At 27.8% G+C, this 20,711-nt stretch overlaps 3 protein-coding genes across 6 annotated transcripts; 2 read left to right on the forward strand and 1 right to left on the reverse strand.

Annotated features, from left to right (window-relative positions):
* The first annotated feature begins 19 nt into the window (after positions 1–19).
* LOC118447856 (anoctamin-4) lies at positions 20–12,500 on the forward strand. 3 transcript variants are annotated; one of them, XM_085655938.1, is made up of 15 exons: positions 20–685; positions 1,530–1,866; positions 2,497–2,887; positions 6,644–6,797; positions 7,673–7,955; positions 8,043–8,194; positions 8,261–8,506; positions 8,588–8,787; positions 8,953–9,090; positions 9,161–9,378; positions 9,474–9,782; positions 9,922–10,231; positions 10,321–10,526; positions 10,756–11,043; positions 11,121–12,500. In XM_085655938.1, exons 2-15 carry the CDS (start codon positions 1,828–1,830, stop codon positions 11,433–11,435), a joined length of 3,249 nt encoding a protein of 1,082 aa, XP_085512064.1. In that variant the 5' UTR covers positions 20–685; positions 1,530–1,827; the 3' UTR covers positions 11,436–12,500. The 3 variants fall into 3 exon arrangements, with proteins under 3 accessions (XP_085512064.1, XP_035736233.1, XP_085512063.1); XM_035880340.2 differs by lacking the exon at positions 20–685 and adding an exon at positions 770–850; XM_085655937.1 differs by lacking the exon at positions 20–685 and adding an exon at positions 991–1,213.
* An 860-nt stretch (positions 12,501–13,360) lies between these two features.
* On the forward strand, positions 13,361–16,239 carry Rab19 (RAS oncogene family member Rab19). Its single transcript, XM_035880393.2, has 5 exons — positions 13,361–14,076; positions 14,325–14,409; positions 14,507–14,605; positions 14,695–14,852; positions 14,987–16,239. Exons 1-5 carry the CDS (start codon positions 13,867–13,869, stop codon positions 15,089–15,091), a joined length of 657 nt encoding a protein of 218 aa, XP_035736286.1. The 5' UTR covers positions 13,361–13,866; the 3' UTR covers positions 15,092–16,239.
* An 881-nt stretch (positions 16,240–17,120) lies between these two features.
* Positions 17,121–19,614, reverse strand: Hmgs (hydroxymethylglutaryl-CoA synthase). 2 transcript variants are annotated; one of them, XM_085656017.1, is made up of 3 exons: positions 19,454–19,614; positions 19,098–19,339; positions 17,121–18,951 (listed from the first exon to the last, which is right to left on the reverse strand). In XM_085656017.1, the coding sequence occupies exon 3, from the start codon at positions 18,825–18,827 to the stop codon at positions 17,451–17,453; it is 1,377 nt and encodes a 458-aa protein (XP_085512143.1). In that variant the 5' UTR covers positions 18,828–18,951; positions 19,098–19,339; positions 19,454–19,614; the 3' UTR covers positions 17,121–17,450. The 2 variants fall into 2 exon arrangements, with proteins under 2 accessions (XP_085512143.1, XP_035736264.1); XM_035880371.2 differs by having other exon boundaries at positions 17,121–19,339.
* Between the last annotated feature and the right edge of the window lie 1,097 nt (positions 19,615–20,711).

The raw sequence follows: 20,711 nt of genomic DNA on the forward strand, positions 1-20,711 counted from the left end.
ACAGTATCGCCGCGGAAACGAGCGACGTGACATTCTAACGTATCCTCTGTCCTGTGTCAGGATAGTAAACGTGAAACAACAGTTTCGTGTTGTTTTGTCGATTGTTAAGAAAACCAATTCTTTTTTCTTTTCTTTTTTTTTTCTTTTTCTTTTTCAAAATAAAAGAACCTCGAAAGAGAATTAGTATAATATGAAACGGATGGATAGATAGATAGATAAATGGATAGATAAATATAAAAAGGCTTGATGAAAGTACCCTTGAACTTGTTACACATATATTTTATTAGATACTGTTCCATTTTTTCTCTTTTTTTTTTCTTTTCTTTTTTTTTGGATTTCTATCCGAACAATTTTACTGGACGATTCAATTATTTAATTATATCCTTCTTATGATTAAACAAATAATGATATAATACGATGTTATGGAGAAAAAGAATGAAAGTTTTGTCATTTAAAGAGAGAATAGAAGAATCTTTAAATAAAATGAAAATCGTTGAAACACGTGATATTTTACATAGTGTGCGAAGAAACGACAGTGATTTATTTTTTCTTTCTTTTTTTCTTCTTCTAAATAATAAAACAAATCAGTTTATGAAATCATGGAGTATATGAAAAATGAAAAGATCGTAAAGTGGTAATAAATCGTTGGAAGAAGTGACTCTGGTTAAAAAAAAAACTTACTCTCGTAAGGTTTTAATAAAAATCAATTGCTTGTTGTATAGAACATATGCAAACTAAGGATAAGGGTGGTATGTGAGGGTGGGATGTAGTGGTGTAATGTAATAATATAAATCGCGAATAATAGGATATACGATAAAAAGTCAAAGTGATAGAAGGAAAAAAGAGAATGGTATGCGATCGTTAATGTTGGACGATCGATGTGTCGTATCAAAAAAAAAAAAAAAAAAAAAGAAAAAAAAAGGAGAAAAAAAAAGAAAAAGAAAAAGAAGACAATCCAGAAAAGAAAAAGGACGAGAATATAATAAAAGAAATTAAAAAAAAAAGAGAAAGGTTTCCAAAATCAAATTATATGGATTTCGATGTAACACGTATAAGGATTAAAGTGTTACCAGTGGAATGTTACCAAAGTTCCTTTGCCCTATGCGTTCGGCCAAGGCTAATACGATCATCCTAGTCGAGGCGGGGTCAGCGATAACTATAGACCAGACCGGTCTTTTACCATTCATAATTGAAGAATAGTCCAGGCAACGAGGTTGACCACACACAGTCCTAAGTGATCGGTTCTCTGATCGATTATTCTTTTTTTTTCTTTATTCTTCTTCTTCTTCTTCTTATTCCTTTTAACTTTTATACGTTTGTTTTTCTTTTTTGTTTTTTCTTTTTTCTCTTTTTCTTGTTCCTTCTCTTCCTTCTTCTTTTTTTTTTTTTTTTTTGTTTTTTTTTTTTTTATGAAAATGGCATCAATTCATTATCGAACGATCATCGTGATTTGAAGCTAATGTTGAAAGATTACGAATTAAAATATATAGAAGTACTTATATATCAAATAAAATTTTATCAATGTTTAGATAAAAATTTGATCGAGCTGTTTTTAAAGGATTTCATTACTTCAACAAATATAAACTGAATCATGGACACCAGCCAAGTTCTCATTCCAATCATCGATCCTATAGAAATACATATGGATATTTTTAGAATGACTAACAATTATCCGAGATCAACAAGAATCTAAATACTTATCCATTGTCATACACACACATACATATGTGTATATATATATATATATATATATATATATATATATATATATGTGTTGTTTATATTGTCGTCGACCGATAAATAGTGTTCCTGACCTTTTCGATTAAAATGGGTGATAGTACACTTACGCTCGAAGACGAGACTCAGGTATATTTTTATTATAATTATAAATTTTCATCGATTTTCTATTTTCTTTTCTCTTATCTCCTATTGATTTGAAAATATACATTGAAATTTGTCGCATCGACAAATCAACCAATTCTCCGTTTGTCTGTGTCTACGTGTGTGTATATATGTTTTGAAACATTTACGATTGTGTATCTTATTTTTTTTTTCTTGCTTTCTTTTTTCTTTTGTTGTTGACGAAAATATAAAAGTAGTTAAGTTTAATATTTATTAAGACACGTAATTTCAAAAGTTGATAGTACGTACATATATACATACATACATACATACATACATACATACATACATACATACAAACATCCATACATACAAACATCCATACATACATACATACATACATACATACATACATACATACATACATACATACATACATACATACATACATACATACATACATACATACATACATACATACATACATACATACATACATATATACATACATATGTCGTAGATACGATAGACGGACCGAATACTTCGTACTTTAGTATTTGCTAGGACAATTGAAAGAACGTGAATGAAATATGTACTGGTTGCGTACCGATTATATATCAACTAGATCGTAAAGCACCTTACTGTGGATTGCAGAACGCTCACAGTAGAAGATCAAGCACCGTAGGTGACGCTCCGCAAAACGGTTCCGAGTCTAGCATTGGTGAATCACATTTGAGTGAGAATACAACATCGATTAAATCGACTGATGCATCGTCGATTACGTCGACGAAATCAACACCAGGTAAAAGTAACAGCAAATCGGGAAGCATTTCTTCGACTGCTTCATTGAGTAATCCAAAATCAACAACTGGGCATCATTCGAGTAGAGAAATCCTTTACGAGCTAGATAAGAACTGTATACTGCCATACCTTTCAATCGCAACGGAGAATCCATCGAAACCTGGGACGCCAAAAATTCCTAAAAAAACGTCCAAGACAAGTGTATACCCATCTGGGATCAATTTGACGGCACGTGATGCGTTTGGTAGGTTTTATTGTCTTCTTCTTAACTTTTTTCTTTTTTCTTTTTATATCCTTTTTTATTTCTATTTTTTTGCATTCTTGTCCTCTCTCTCTCTCTCTCTCTCTTTCTGTTTTTTTTTTTTTTACATGGATGATACTCAAAGAGAATGAGTTATGTATTTGTTATTCGATCGCGCGCGAAGTATTCATTGTCGGGATTTATTGTCAATATAAATATTAATATTAATTTCATTTATTTATTAATATTAAATATTAAAAAGAGTGTTGCCATAAATGGAATATATACACTATAACGTTTCATTATCTATCTATAAATAAAAAAAAAAAATATAATAAATAATATCTGTTTACAGTAAAACAATAATATTTCTGTTTGAATATATTTTCATATCTTTATTTTATTTTTATATTACATTTTTTCACGTTATATATATATACACATTTTATATTTTAATAGAAGATATCAAATATTTTTTTCAATATGAAATAGAACATAGCTCGTCATTTATTCATCGATATGGAATAGTAAACATTTTTAATAAGAAATGCTAATGATATTTATGCAAATATGTTATTAAATATTTCGACATTAATTATTGGCCAATTTGATAATTTATTAAAACTAGAGATCGTAATGATAAATCATTTATTAAGATTTTAAATGTTTCAAAAATATGATTCATCGTGCATTTAATATATCTTCTTAACGTTTTCGTTTTTACTTTTTTTTTCTTTTCTTTTTCTTTTTTATGTATATGACATTACAAATTAATTCATTACTGACAATTAATTTCTTAAGATTTTTAATGTTTCCAAGATACGATCCAAACGCAATCAAGGCAACTTATTAAAATGATGATCTTAAATTATAAATTAAAATCTTAATTGATGTTTAATTCATTGAGATTATAAATATTAAAAAAAGAAAAAAAAATGATTACATTGTTTTAATGGTAAGCTAAATATTCATGAATAATTGGCATTAATTTATGCAAATTTTATTGAATAAACTTTCCCAAATATTTTTTTCTCTCTCCTTTTTTTTTATGACACTTTAAAGAGTTAAGATTATATGCTTCAATAATAAAAATGAAGTCCAATATCAAAAATATGCAAATAAATTTATTTATATCTTTTATATATCAATATGAAAAGTATATTGAAAAGATTAGTGAATATATTTATTTTTCTAAAAAATTGTTTCAACAATCAATCTGTCTGCAATATCTAATTAATTTCAAAATTATGCTAATTATGTTACATAAAAAATATCAATTGAAAATTGATGACAATTATTAAATAATCAAATATATATGTATATATATATATATATATATATATATATATATATATAAATTCATTTAAATTCATCTAATCGGATTGATCGATAAACAATCGATAAAAATTGATGATCAATATTTTCTTAAAATGCTAAGCACGAGAAAGTGACATGAACAATTTCAAACAAAGTAGATACGTACTTACACACGTGATTAGTATGAATATCGCGTATCAATTGTCGTTTACTTGTACTACTAGAGATTTTAATCGCGTCATAAATATGTAAGTAACGTGTCGTCTTGTCATATCCTTTGTCCTTTTGCGAAACAAATTATATTTTTTCTCAAGGAGATACAACATAAAAAAAATATTTTACCGTCTACCTATGTATGTGTGTGGGCGTACGTACACACATACAAATCCTATAATCACAGCAACATATTTCCGTTTTACTACGAATGAAATCGATCGATTGCGTCAACATATGATTATATTTAATCCTTCGAACTAAAATAGTCGATCTTTAATATTCTACGCTAATAAAAAAATATTTTTCTTTAAAAGTCGAATTAACGATGGTTACTTATGTAACGATAAATGTTCACGGACATACCTCAAAGTATATATATATAGACATTATATAAAGATTATGAGTTACATAAAATAAAAACAAAAAAAAAAAAGATAAAAAGAAAAACAATATATTGATCAAAAGATTAGCATGAGATTTTTATCAAACAATGAATACGGATTTACTTTAGTTAGAGAAGAAGAAATATATCGGAAATGAGAAAGAAGGAGAGAAAGAAAAATAAGAAGTCTATTTCTTTTTATTCTTTCATCATTAAGTTCGATGTCCACGTATGTGTGTATATATATAAATATATATATATATCTATCCAGTTTACGTACACGAACGTGTAAAGAAATAATCTAATTATGTACATATGTCGTCGGATATACATTCGATTCGGGAAGACACCTGTCTTCGGTTAAAATAAAGCTATATACGTCGGTTATATGCCGATCAATATACATGTGAATGTCAGTATGTCACGAATCATTGCATTGTTAATAATGCAATGTTAGACCTCGACACATAGTCATAAAATGAGGAAAACCGAACGACAATTGTAAATGTCTTGTCCTTTCTCTATCCTTATTATTTTTATTGATAAATTCTAATCCAATATTGGCACCTTTCAAATCATACGTTGTGAATGATACATTGTGAATGAATTTTTTTTCCGAAGAGATTGAATACCTTGAAAAAAAGAAAGAAGAAAGTAATAGGAGGGAAAAAAAAAAGAAAAAAGAAAATGAAAAGAAAAAGAGAAAAATGTACAAACGTTCTCACGTTCGTAACATTTCTCTTCTTTCTTTTTCAATTTTTTCTTTTTTAAATAACCATTGGCATAGGCATTGCTAAATCGTAGTTACTCTATTTACATTCAACAGGTTGTGCAAATGTGTATATCGTTCGTAGTTCCAGTGAGTACACGAAACTACATTGAATGATTTTATCGTATTGATCTCGTCTGATAGTTGTTAGTGTAATTACACGTTTATAACTTCTCATTATATGGACGAAGCATTGAAAGATTTCTATAATATTTTTTTTTCACTTTTGTTTTTTGGCTTTTACGATTAATTCTCTCTCTCTCTCTCTCTCTCGCTCTCTCTCTCTCTCTCTTTCTTTCTTTTTTTTTTTTTCTTTTTTTTCCATATAAGATCGCATACTTTCCCCAAACTATTTGTAGTTGTTTATATGAAATAGGATTGTGCTCTAGATGTGTACAAACTTTGGAAATAAATTTTAGTAAAGCTTGAACAAGCAAAAACATGTCGTATAATAAACGTAAGGATCAGAAACATTTGATGTTGAAATTTTTACTTGAAGTTATTTTTATTATGGCTGGTGAAATTAACGCGTCAAATTGCCTATCCTATTTCCTTTCATTTCCTTTTTTTTCTTTTTGCTTTTTTTAATTCTTTTCCTTCAATATCCCTCGTGATTCCTTTAATCTTCCTTCAATCTACATTCTTTCCGCACTTTCTTCAACCTTGAAATGACATTTGTGAAAATGTATAGATCACTGGATTATCCAATGATTGCATGAAACTACATTAAAGTATTATTTTATCACAGATATCTCGGCCGATAATTCTTATTGTATGTAAATTTCTTTTATAAATAATTACAAGGAATTGAATTTTTATTTTTCTGTCTTTTGATTGTTATGATGGAATTTTTTATAAGATGCAGAATTTCCTCTAATCTGTTTATAATTGGTATAAAAAACAATTTTGCTTCTGAATGATCTAAACAAACTTTGAGAATAAGTTTTATATATATATCATTATCATTATCAAATGTTATCAACCATTATCAATCATTTATTATTATTATATTGTTTTTCATTATTATAGTTTATAAATTTTATATATATATATATATCGTTTTATTTGGTTAAAGGTCCTAAACTTACGGCCCCAGGATCACCGGAAAGTAGTCCATCGTTACCGAATACGCCATTGCCTACAGATTTCGATGAAACCGCAAAGGAATGTTTATCTCGTAAAGGATCATCGGTAGAAAATGAAATTACTTCGGATACATTATACTTTCGGTAAGTTCGACATTTGTTCAAATTTAAAAAAATTATTTCTATACATATGCGTTTTTCTGTGAAATCAAAATAAAAAATGTATATATATATATATATACATTTTTTATTATTATATATGTATACATTTTATTATTATTATTATATATATATATATATATATTTAATAATGTTTACCAAAAAAAAGAGAGCTTTCTTTTACGCACGATTTAAAAAAGAAAAAAAGAAGAAATAAAAAAGAAGAAAAAGAAAGAATTAAAAAAAAAAAAAAAGGAAAAAAGAAAGAAAAATTTTGAAAGATAGTAAAATAAATTAAAAATAAAATACAAATAAAAATAAAAATAAAAAAGGATCGTCGATTGTTATCTCAGAATTATCGTTCTCGTATCAGCACGCGAGTTTTAATAAGCGTAGAAAAAATAGAAAGGTCCTTTTTATCCATTTCATTTATGTTTTTAGGCAAGAATTATTAAATAATTACTGAGATACATGCTACTTCGTAAAACAGAGCGTGTCAAAAATTGAACTAATTTACTGATTACGTCTATGATTAAGTCATGAAGAACTATCTCTTTCTATCTATATAACGTGGGATTATAGAATATACTGGCGATAACAATATATCGTAAAAAAAGAGAAAGAAAGAGAGAGAGAGACAAAGACAGAAAGAGAGAGAAAAAGAAAGAGAGTCAACAACAATCTGAAAATGAAACTCTCTCTCTCTCTCTCTCTCTCTCTCTCTCTCTCTCTCTCTCTCTCTCTCTCTCTCTCTCTCTCTCTCTGAAATTAATTTTCATCTTAATAATACCATTAAATGGCTCGAGAATAATTTCTTAAGGAAATAAACTAACGTCGTAAGATTTTTATCGTCTTTTCAGTGATGGCCGAAGGCGAATCGATATGGTGCTCGTTTATCAGGAAGAAAACGAGGGTGTCATGACGGAATTGGAAACTAGACGAAGAGAACAGAGACGTATATTTCAACAAAATCTTTTAACGGAAGGCTTGCAACTCGAATTAGAACCAAAAGAAAATTCATTCGATGGTAAAACATTTTTCCTCAAACTTCATATACCCTGGAAAATAAAAGTACAATATGCTGAAGTTATGAATTTGAAATTGCCAACAAAAAGATTTATCACTATATCGGTTAAAGCATGGGTAAGTAAAGAATATGAATTTATTATTATTTATTATTTATTTTCATCGAAATATTTCTTTTTCTATATCGTTATTTAACATTAATAGGGTACGGATGGTACAAAAGGTAGGCCGAAAATTTGGGAAAAATGGTTAAAGTGGACCAACTGGATACAAAAACTTCATCACTGGGATACCAATCGATATCCCGAAGAACCTAGTTTCTATGATAGTATTGATTCTGGTGATCGAGAGGAAAGGTAATTGATAATATCAACGGTTTAAAAAATATTTGATCGATTTCTACTAATCAATAAAATTATAAGATTCGTCGTAAAGGATCGAGATACCGCATATACGCCAGCACAGAGATCGTTAATAGTGATGCAAATATTGTTACGTACAAGGTACGACGAAATGCATGATAAAGTTGGGATTCGTAGACTTGTTGCAGACGGTACTTATCTCGATTGTTATCATTTGCACGAAGGACCATACAACAAGCCAGAAGATAACGGTGAAATTTTAGATAGACATTTGCTTTATTTGATATGGGCTAATCCAAAACAATGGTAAGAAATCTCAAAGTAATAAGACAAATATATAGATATTGATTTGTTGAGAATAATTAATCTATGACTCTTTATATTTAGGTTTAAGAAACAACCATTGTGGTTGATAAGACGATATTTCGGTGAGAAAGTAGCATTATATTTCGCTTGGCTTGGTTTCTATACGGAATGTTTGGTTGCACCAGCTGTGGTTGGTCTTCTATGTTTTATATATGGCCTAGGAAGTATGGAAGGAGCTGATAACGTACCTAGCAAAGAAATATGTGATGATAAGATTGCCGGTAAACTTGTAATTATAAATAACGCAAATACCTAAATCTTTTTCTCTCTCTCTCTCTCTCTCTCTCTCTTTCTCTCTCTTCTATCTCTGTTTCTCTCACACGCACATACAGATACAGACATGTATAATATTCTTTAATATCACATATATTTTCTTAATCCTTTAGGAAATATTACATTATGTCCGCTCTGTGACAAAGCTTGTGGTTATCAAAAACTCGGCGATTCTTGTATATTTTCTAAGCTAACATATCTTTTTGATAATCCTGCGACCGTTTTCTTCGCCATATTTATGTCATTTTGGGGTAAAACTTTATATTAATTCATGATCATATTTATATATCAATTATATTTATTGTAATATTGTTCTGGTAGCAACGACGTTCTTAGAATTATGGAAACGACGACAAGCTGTTATCGTTTGGGAATGGGATCTTCAAAGTGCAGAGGATGACGAGGAACCTAGGCCAGAATTTGAAACGTCAGTGAAAACATTTCGCATAAATCCAGTTACCAGAGAACGTGAGCCATATTTACCAGCATGGTCGAAAGCTATGCGATTTTGTGCTACCGGTTCCTTTGTATTTTTTATGGTAAAACCAATGAGCAATAATATCCTGTCTTTCTTTTTTTTTTTTTTAATGACAAATATTTATATTTATTCAGATTTTTTTTTTATTTTTTTTAGATATGCGTTGTCCTTGGTGCAGTATTAGGTACAATAATATATCGTATATCTCTCGTTTCCGTATTTTACGGTGGCGGTGGTTCTTTCTTACAAAAACACGCAAAGATATTCACTTCGATGACAGCAGCCTTGATCAATTTAGTGATAATCATGATACTTACACGTATATATCATCGATTGGCCAGATGGATGGTAAACATGGAAAATCCAAGAACTCAAACAGAATACGAATCTAGTTATACGTTCAAAATATTTCTTTTTGAATTCGTTAATTTTTATTCTTCGCTAATTTACATCGCATTCTTCAAGGTACATTTAAAAATAAGATCATCATGAAACATTGTATATCTATACCTAATCAAATTCATTTTCTACTTCTTTGATATTCTTTTTTTTCTTTTTCTCTCTTTTTTTTTTTTTTTTTTTTTTTTTTGTTAATGTTAATCAGGGAAGATTTTTTGTACATCCTGGCGATCAAGACGCTAGATCGTCCGAATTCTTTCGTATAAAGACAGACGTCTGTGATCCAGCTGGTTGTCTCTCTGAAGTATGCATTCAGTTAGCTATTATAATGATTGGGAAACAGTGTTTCAATAATTTCGTTGAGATATTATCCCCAAAATTTTTGAATTGGTGGCGCAAAAGAACTCAAGTTGCTGCTACGAAGGATCATGACAGACAATATACATCTTGGGAAAGAGATTATCAATTACAGGATCCTGGAAGACTCGCACTTTTTGATGAGTATTTAGAAATGAGTATGTATTTTTTTTCTTTACATTATCTTTATGTGATATATATAAATAATTTATTGATAATATTATATATATATATACATAATTTTTAGTTCTTCAGTATGGTTTCGTAACTCTCTTCGTAGCAGCATTTCCATTAGCACCATTATTCGCATTATTAAATAATATCGCGGAAATAAGATTGGATGCTTATAAAATGGTGAAAGAATCACGAAGACCTTTAGCAGAAAGAGTGGCAGATATTGGTGCTTGGTATGGTATTCTCCGTGGTGTCACATACGTTGCTGTTGTATCAAACGTACGTTATTTTATATAATTAATTTAATATAAAAAAAAAAATTGTATTTTTATATAAGTCCAATAATTTAGAAATAAAATTATATAATGGCATAATGTTATTATAATGATATATTGTCTTATAGTAGTACATTGTCATATAATGTTATACTTTATTATGTAATGATATGATGTGATATACTAGCATACTAACAATTTTATAATTTTAATATTATAAAACGTTTTAACAGGCATTCGTCATAGCTTATACCTCAGACTTCATTCCACGAAGTGTCTATGCATTTGTTTATTCTCCAACGGAAGATTTGGTCGGTTACATTGACAGCTCTCTGTCAGAATTTAATACTTCTGATTATCGTGACGACATGAAGAGTGATGCCAAGGAACATCCAGAAACATGCCAATACAGGGGATACAGAAATGGACCCGATCACAAATTAGATCCTTACGGATTAAGCCCACAATATTGGCATGTATTTGCAGCACGATTAGCATTCGTAGTTGTCTTCGAACATGTTGTAAGTCTTAAAGAAGATTGATTTATTAAAATTTTAAATTATTTGAAAAAATTATTATCATCATTATTATACAATAGGTTTTTGCATTGACTGGGATAATGAGTTATGTTATACCAGCTGTACCGCGTGCCTTAGCAACACAACTTCAACGAGAACGTTTGCTAGCACAAGAGGCTAAATATGAAAAGGGATTAAAGGGTAGAGAGGACGAGGAGGATATACTTTCTGTATTAAGAGAAGCTGGAAGTATAGGTAGACCTACTGGTGCTCCTGGTAGAACCAATTGGGCAAGACGTTTCAGTAAAATGAGCGATGGTTTGGATGCCCACGTTGAAGTTGGTTCGAGGGTACACAGATACAGTGACAGTTCCACTATGTGGGAGGTCACTTAAATTATTCAACACATTTCTTTTCTTTCTTAAAATATCATTGATCTCATTCAATTGAAAATCTTATTTCAAGATGATATATTGTAATGTATATTATTATGTTAACACTTGTATATACTATGTATAGTACCGCACATTTAAGATCAAAAAAGAGAACACCATCTTTCTTATCAGTATTTCTTTTTTTTCTTTTTTTTTTTTTATCCACATCAACACTTTTGTTAAGCTATTATTGCATTTTTATTTTTGAATATAGCATCTATAAATTATAAATGCTTCCATCATATTTTATGATATTTTCTTGCACTTATATAATATTGAGGAAGTAAACATTCGTAATTTCGACCATATATATATACAGTATGTGTGTATGTGTGTGTATGTATGTATATAAACAATCAATTTGTCGATCGATATAACTTCTGAATGTTTTCTGAAAATTAATGTTTTCATGATATCAGATAACGTGTCAATATATAAAGTAATATATTATTACACTTTTAGTATCAAATGAATGTATGTGTGTAAAATACTAGGGACCAAATATCAATCGACCGATGTTTAATATAGTTAGATATTCGTGATCGAATCACCATCTATCTTCGAATTGTTAAAATTTTACGTAATTATTAATAGATAGAACGAAAAAAAAAAATATATATATATATATATTTTTTAATTTCGACTTAATTATACATGATAATTGTACGAGGCTATCTAAATTCTAATAATTACGAAATAAAATTAGTGAAGTATAAGGAATTTTTCAAGAAAATATTTTTAATAAAAAATAAAGAAGATATTTTTAAAGAATCGATTGATATAGTGATAAAGGAAGTACGCTAGAAAAAATATGCTTATTAAAATGCCGTGTCATATTGACACCTACTGAACAAATATGGCGTCGTATTTACAGCTAAGGAAGTTGAACAATTCCTTTCGTGCATGGGCAGAACAACCTTTGATATATTGTCAAAAAATATATTTATTTATCTATTTACATATTATCAAAAAATAGCATGTAATATAAAATTTAAGAATATTAAAGTCATCACAAAATTTTATCAATTGTAATTATATAGTTTCAGTAAAAATATATTGTTTCGTAGATAATATATTGTTCTTTTTTTCCAAAAAGACATAAATACGCAAAATATGACTCGTTTTTCCCATTGATTTGTCTGATATCTTTATAATGAATTATTATTAACATTTCTAACGTAACTTTAAATAATGCAATAACAATAAAAAAGAACATTTAAACAATGATAGCTATATAATTTTGAAACAAATGCAGTATTGTTTAAATAAATATAAAATAATCGAAATAATAAATGATTTTATAGCTTACGTATTGAAAAGACACGCTTACTTTTCTTAAATAGGAAAAAGAACTGACGTTTTATTGATAAACACGTATGTAGATAATTATTTATCTATATATGTATACATAAAAATGTGTATATATTTATAATATATATTTAATCATGATAGAGTCAATTCAACTAAAAGGACATTTTTACGTATTTAATACTTTTATTAACCAGTAGATGGCTGTGTTGTAACGAAGATATGGCGACCTCGTAGCGACTGTTACGCCTCTTCCGGCAAGACACATAACTAATACGCCTTGATGCCACTAAACGCATAAACGGGAAACCAACCAAAGTAAATGACAACAAAAGATCCCAAGAATAGAGAAGACGAAAAAGATGCCGGGAATACAAAGAAATATCATTTATTCTTTCTTCGAATCTTTTACTAACCATAGGCATAGCTGCTTGAAATCATAATCCGATTGTATTTACTGTATGTGATACAGATGTGGCAACCTTGTCACGATTGTAACGTCTCTTCCGGCAAGACACATAACTAATACGCCTCGACGCCACCAAACGCACACGTGGGAAACCAATCAAGCAAAATAAAAAACAACAAAGATCCCAAAAAAAACAAAAGAAACGACAAAGACCCCGGGAATACAAGAGAAATCATTCATTCTTTTTTCGACTTTTCTATAGACCCCAGTATCTACCTTGTATCTACCTGCTGGAAATCATAGACTGATTATACCTACTATATACCGAACAGAGCTACATAAACATATTACAATTACTACTTGATGTGCAAAGTTTCTTTCTACGTAGTGGATTGTTCACGATAAACCTACAAAGATAAATACAGTTGCACAAAGTGATCAGTACTTCGCTCTATACTAAATGTCTTTTAAGTAAAAATCATGATGAACACGTTTAAAGTGATGATAATTCGGACTTGTTACAATTTTGTTGCATAGTTATAAATCTTTCAAAATTATTATTCGCAACGTTCATTATTGATTTGATTATTAGAAAGAATAATATTAATAATATTAATAAAAAAAAAAACAACAAAAAAAGAAGAAGAAAATAAATAACAACAAAAGGAAGAAACAATGTCAACTCGTGATCCTGATAATCTAATGACCATGAACGATGAAAATTTCGATTATTTGTTCAAAATCGTTTTAATCGGTGATTGTGAAACAGGAAAAACATCCGTCGTTCAAAGGTTTAGATCTGGTATTTTCATTGAGAGACAAGGCACCACTATTGGTGTTGACTTTACAATAAAAACTGTCTTGATAGATGGTAAAAAAGTCAAGGTATTATAAATTAATTTATTCTGAAATTAATATTGTATTGACCTCTAAATAAAAATATTGCTTGCTTTCAAACAAGATATATATGTTCTTAATATGTTATAATATTCTATTGGGTTGGCAACTAAGTGATTGCGGATTTTGTCGTTTCCTTCTTATTTGAAATTCGCAATCACTTAGTTGCTAACCCAATATAATAAATATATTTTAAAGTGAATAATGATGAATAAAGATCTATTTTTTTTTTATAGTTACAAATATGGGATACAGCAGGACATGAGAGATTCCGTACAATTACTCAAAGTTATTATAGATCTGCAGATGGTGTAATTATAGGTTTGTATTATATATTGTTATAATATATATTTAATGTATATGTGTGTGTGTGTGTTTGTACTATTATTAGATATTTTTAGAAAAATATCTTTTTTAGTCTATGATATCACCAATCGATCTACAATTTTAAGTATACAACGTTGGGTGGAAGAAGTAAGAAGGTACACATCTTCTCATGTGTTACTCCTTTTAATTGGTAATATTCGAATAATTTCTATTAATATATATAAATATATATTCATTAGATAATGATTGATAGTTTTTAATAGAAAGTTTGGACTACAGGTAATAAATGTGATTTAGAAGATTTGCGCCAAGTTAAAAAAAGTGAAGCAGAAGCATTATGTAAATATCTTCCAGAAGTTTTACAAGTAATAGAAACGTCAGCCAAAGAAAATACTAATATAGATGCTATCTTTTTTTGTTTGGCATCTGAACTCAAGGTAATTAAAAATTTTGATATCGATTGAAATAATAATGACGTTATAACTATGATATAAATCCAACGTTATATGTAATAGTTTATCTTCTCGATTATTATTTATGATCTTTTATTTATTTATTTATTTTTTTCCAGAGGCGACATGATAATCGCCAAATAAGTGATAATGAGGATGTTATAAAACTTGGAGTAGGAAAAGAATTATCTTCTTGCACAGGTTGTTCATATAAAATATTTTAAAATGTTCATTCTAATAATAGATTGACTGAGATATTTAACAATTCTAACGAAAACAAATATAAGATAATTACACAACATAATAACATTCGATTATAGAAAACAAAATTCTGAGAAGCAAATGCTTAAGCGGATTTTATATTTATTACTTATCTTAAAATATAGAGAGATCGTGAAATTAAAAATTTTAATAATACCTTGATAAAGTAATAATATGTAAATATAATTCTGTTGTATATCTATAGTTATTGAACATTCAACGAATGTTATACTTAATACTGTAGTGACCTGAACAAGTTTTGTATATTATTCAGTGCCTTATCAATATTGTATATATACATACAAAGTATTTATATAATATACATAAAAACTTGTGTTCAATATGAGAATAATTTTGAAGAAATAAGAAAAACGAGAAAGTATTAAGTATCTTGCACAATATAGAATTCCTTAAAAAGTAATAGTAGAATAATTAATTAAAACCAAATTATTTATACAAGATCATAAATATTTTTGATAGTCTTTTACCTCAGGTTTTAAAAATGAGTCGACCAAAATTTACATATTTACTCATTATTATGCTAGTTCAAAGAGTGCTCGTGTATATAAATATATAAACGTAAACAATTACATTAGTTTAAATTTGATTTGATTTGAATTGAATTTGAATCTCAGAAAAAAAAGAGTGAATCATATATAAATATATATATGAAAACTTTTTATATCTATAGCCATTTCTTTTTGAAACTTATAAAATTTAATAATGCCTTTTTTGGCTACAGATCTGTTCATATAGAAAATAAGAATCTTTATTGATTATGAAGTAGCGCACAATAATATATACTATTTTATTATACTTATTCTATTATATTGTGTTGATATATATTTTATTGTTCTTTTTTTGTGTATTTTAAAGTAAAAATGAAATTGTTATTACATAAAGCATAAAACTTATAATATAATAATGATATAATTTTGACACTTATACCTATTACAATAATTACAAACGTATAATTATATGCTCTCTAATCTTTTAATTAGTTTTTATTTTGAAGTATTCAATTCAACAGTTTAATTGTTTATATTTAATTATTCAATGTTATAAAGAAGATTAAAATAAAATAAAATGTACAAAAGTATGATATATACAATATCTTTATAAAATAAGATTTTAAATATCAAATCATCTATGCATGAGATTCTATAGTACAAAAGATAGTTTCTCTGTATAATATTTATCGTTTAATGATACATAATTTTCTTTCATAGGTACAGCCATTTTTTATAAATTAAATGTTCTTTATCTATAAATAATAATAATAGTAATAATTATATATATTAACGTTTTTTATTTCATTTCTAATACTTGTTCATAAAATTTTATTGTAATTTGTTAACTACAGATTAAAAAAGAGGTAGAAGAGCATAGTTGGTGAATTTATATAAAAACTCAATGATATTTTATCACTTAAAAAATATTCAAACGAAATTCATGTTTATAACCACTTCTTTACGTATTATTATAATAACAAGTATATATTATATATTTTGGTATAATGTACTTATAAAGTATAGGAAGTTGTGATTCAAGTCTATTAGCTTTTTATAAGGCACTTTTATAAAAAATATGTATTACATATGACATGCGCAATTGATAAACAAAACATTTAGTTTATTTCAGCATGATCAATAATTGCAGTAGAAATTATAGTTAATTGAAATTAATAATGCTATTATTGTAGTTTTTAAGTAATGAATAGTCAACAAAGTTTCTAATATGTATGATACTTAAGTATTATTACTTAAAGGTGACTTAAAATCAAATTGTTTTTTTTTTTATTTTTTTCTTTTATTTTTTTTTCTTTTGTTTTATTTTCTTTCCTTTTCTTTTCTTTTTTTTTTTTTTTATAAAAATTTTCTTTTAATTTTTCCTTTCCACGTTAAGAAATTAAATATTTACAATATATAATTTTATTTTAAATTATTTCAAAATGTATATTATAATTTATATTAATATTAAATATGTGATGTATTTCCAAAATATTTTTTTCGGTGAATTAAAGTCTTTGCCTTCTTTAGAAAGAAATAAATTGACAATCTGAAGTAATACTTCATAACATTTGAAGCAATTACCAGTAATTATATCTTTTATATTTACATTATACATATTTATAAAATGTTTTCTCTAAAGAATTATCTATAATATTTATTTGTTATATATTAAAAAAGATTAGTACAAATCCTTGATACAAAATACTTGAATATATATATACATTGTGCTACAATATATCCCATTGGATAAGCTTCAAGTATTTTATTTTATTAAACGAAATTAACTACAATAGATTATGTGTATAGAAAACTATTGGCTATTTTGTGTTTTTTCATAAGTTCTTCGATATTTATCATCTACCTGTTTAAGATAATAAGTTCCAGGAAACATATTGCAGATACTAGTTTTCGGTTTATAGGGCGCACTGTGATAATTCTTTTCTCTTGATTCTAATATACTAGTAAAATCTTCTGGAGTTGCCTTTTTTCGTGCTTTTAATTCAGATTTAACATAAACTAATGATGAAATAATTTTCATTAAGCTAGATTCATTTTTCACATCTTTTGTTATTGTTAACGAATACATACTCGAGCATAAACCTGAACCATATGAAAATACAGCTACTTTATTGCCTGCTAGTTTATTTATTGGTTTAGATATAAGTAAAGACACTAATCCAGAATAAACGGATGCTGTATACATATTTCCGACTTGATTTGCTAAAAATAAACTAGGTTCTGTTTTTTTCATAAAATCTGCTTTGCTCAATGTTACAAATATCTTTTCAATTTCTTTATCAAAATAAGTATTCTCTAGCTTAATATCATGAAGTTTTTCTAACTTTTTGTACTTTTCAGAAAGTTCTGTTTTGGGTGTATTTATGAAATCAACAAAAGCTAGCCTGGCAAATGATTTTTGTACAAGTTTACAATATGGAGAATGAAATAAGATTGCATCAAAGCTACTTAGGGTAACAATTTCATCAGATCTTTTTCCTTTAACCTTTTGACTATACAATTGATAACAACTATCTAAAGCATTGAGATAGCATTTAATAGATAATTGTCCATCTACATATGGATATTCGGAACGTAAATCAGGTTTATAAAAATCATAAGCATGTTGCATATATGATGCACGAAGTCCACGATCCAATACAATAGGAGCCTCCGGACCTATTATCATAGCTATTGCCCCTGCTCCACCGGTAGGTCTTGCACTACCAGGAGAATAAACAGCACTATCAGCTGCAACAACTAATGCTAATCTTCCATCCCAGGCACTGCTTTCTACCCAAGAGATAGCATTGAATAAAGCCGCTGTACCACCATAACAAGCGTTAGTACAATCCACACCTTCGATATCAGTATAGCCAAATGGTTCAAATAATTGCATAAGAACAGACTTTACCGATTTGCTCTTATCTATAATTGTTTCTGTTCCTACTTCCAATCTACCGATTTCTTTAGGTTCAATGTTGTATCTATCCAATAATCTATGGACAACTGTTAAACATAAAGAATTTATATCTTCTCTGTCATTACAAAATCCCATTTTGGATTGTCCCAGTCCTATAGTATATTTCCCGGCCGATACACCATCGTAAATCTCCAAATCGGTTTGATCCACATATTGAGCTGGGAAATAAACTTCAATAGCTCTGATACCGACGTCATTTGGCCACATTTTGAATTCTTTTAAGAATAATATCTCCAAAGTTCAAAACCTCTCTCTCTCTCTCTCTCTCTCTTTCTTTCTCTCTCTCTCTCTCTCTTTCTTTCTCTTTCTCTCTTATATTAAAATCTCAAATCTAATAAAATATTTAATATTCTTTGATGATATTGCACATATACAAGAAGTCTTGGAAACAACTTATTACAGTTTTAGTAGTATAAGATCGAAAAAAGAAAAGTAGATTTTATTAATTTATTCTTAAACTTTTTATATAACACTTGCCAAATGGGACACTTTCTTCTTCAAATCAATCGGACGGCTTTCGAATGGTATCCTTTTCTTGAAAATGATATTATGATTATGCTCTCTCAATATATTCGATGATTCCTCGATGAAGATTATGATAAAACTCGATGTTTAATAAAACTTGTTAAAAAGAACTATCGTAGATTTTACTAAACGAAAGTTGGCTGACTGAATGACTGACTGACTGACAGGCTGGTTGGTTGCTTGGCTGCGCTTGGCTAAGACGAAGAATTTAGGTTAGAAGTGAAACTTTGACTATAAATGAAAATGTACAATCGTTCGTTGGCAGGAATTTTTAACCGTGCCGTTATGAAGAATGATACGATGCTCACCGATTGAAATAGTCGAACATATACGAACAATATTATTCACCGTTCGAAGAGCTCGTATCTCTACGAAATTTCACGAAGGAATAAGCTCCTCAATAACGAATTGACGATTATGTTCTTTCACGAAGACTACGTGGCTCTAATCAATTATTCCAAAGTGGGGGGAAAACTCAAATCATTTCATTTTGTTCTTTTTTTTTTTTCTTTTTTTCTTTTTCCTTTTATTCCTTCCTTTTGTTAATCCTTTTCTTTGTATTTTTATCTTTTAAATTATATTTTCCATAGAAACATTTTTCGCGCGTTTCAACCACGTGACCTCCATCTATATATATATATATATCTATTCTATAAACATACACACATACATAGATACATGCATACATATATCTATATTGTGCACTTTCTTCTTCTCTAACTTTCTTGTGCAATCGTTAATTTATATTGGCTTATGACTTTTAATCATTTATGCAATAAACATGACGATTAGAAATCTTTTGTTTTGACTAAATTATTTACTTTCATATTTCTTTATTCGATGAGTTATTATAAAAAAAAAAAAAAACTTTTACGATCGTTTAAAATTACTATTATATCGTTTAAAATATTAAAAATATATTTTTCATAAAATATATTACAAAAATTCTTTCGAAAACACATTCCTATCTGATAGAATTAAATTAGGCTTTTTTTTATTTGCTGATATTTTTATGACTCCTAGGCTTATATTAAAATTCAATAGTTCTTCTTTTTTTTCCTTGCTAATAAATTACTATAATTACTTGTTAAATAAACATGAGAACAGATAAAAAACTATATATATATATATTCCTATTTGTTATATTTCTTTTTTCCTTTTTTTTTTTTAAGATTAATTCTGATAATTATTAATTATTAGTTCACGTGTACGCGCATGTATGTACGTGTGTGTGTATATATATATATATATACATATATATATATATATGTATATATATATATACATATATATACATGTATATATATATATAAATAGTAAATAAATACATGGACTTTAAGAAGTAACATAAAATATTTAGAATTTCTAAGGTCATATATGTACGTCTTCAAATAGACGTATTTACATGCACTTTTCATATTTATGAGAAATATATAAATTATTTATTATATGGAATTATGTAAATATATACAGGCTATTCAATACGGCAGAAACTTTTGTCATGAAGGATTTGATACTTTTTTAAAATTTATATTATAAGTTATATATATAAATATATAATATATT

The sequence above is a fragment of the Vespa mandarinia genome, chromosome 3 (genome assembly GCF_050613455.1).
Source record: "Vespa mandarinia isolate Hongniang chromosome 3, ASM5061345v1, whole genome shotgun sequence".
Lineage (NCBI taxonomy): Eukaryota > Metazoa > Arthropoda > Insecta > Hymenoptera > Vespidae > Vespa > Vespa mandarinia.

Coding starts and splice junctions, on each gene's coding strand:
- LOC118447856 (XM_085655938.1), top strand. CDS start 1,828: ATGGGTGATAGTACACTTACGCTCGAAGACGAGACTCAG. Junction 7,956..8,042: donor CTATATCGGTTAAAGCATGG/GTAAGTAAAGAA, acceptor TAACATTAATAG/GGTACGGATGGTACAAAAGG. Junction 9,091..9,160: donor CATATTTATGTCATTTTGGG/GTAAAACTTTAT, acceptor TTGTTCTGGTAG/CAACGACGTTCTTAGAATTA.
- Rab19 (XM_035880393.2), top strand. CDS start 13,867: ATGTCAACTCGTGATCCTGATAATCTAATGACCATGAACGATGAAAAT. Junction 14,410..14,506: donor TGCAGATGGTGTAATTATAG/GTTTGTATTATA, acceptor TATCTTTTTTAG/TCTATGATATCACCAATCGA. Junction 14,606..14,694: donor TGTGTTACTCCTTTTAATTG/GTAATATTCGAA, acceptor TTTGGACTACAG/GTAATAAATGTGATTTAGAA.
- Hmgs (XM_085656017.1), bottom strand. CDS start 18,827: ATGTGGCCAAATGACGTCGGTATCAGAGCTATTGAAGTTTATTTCCCA.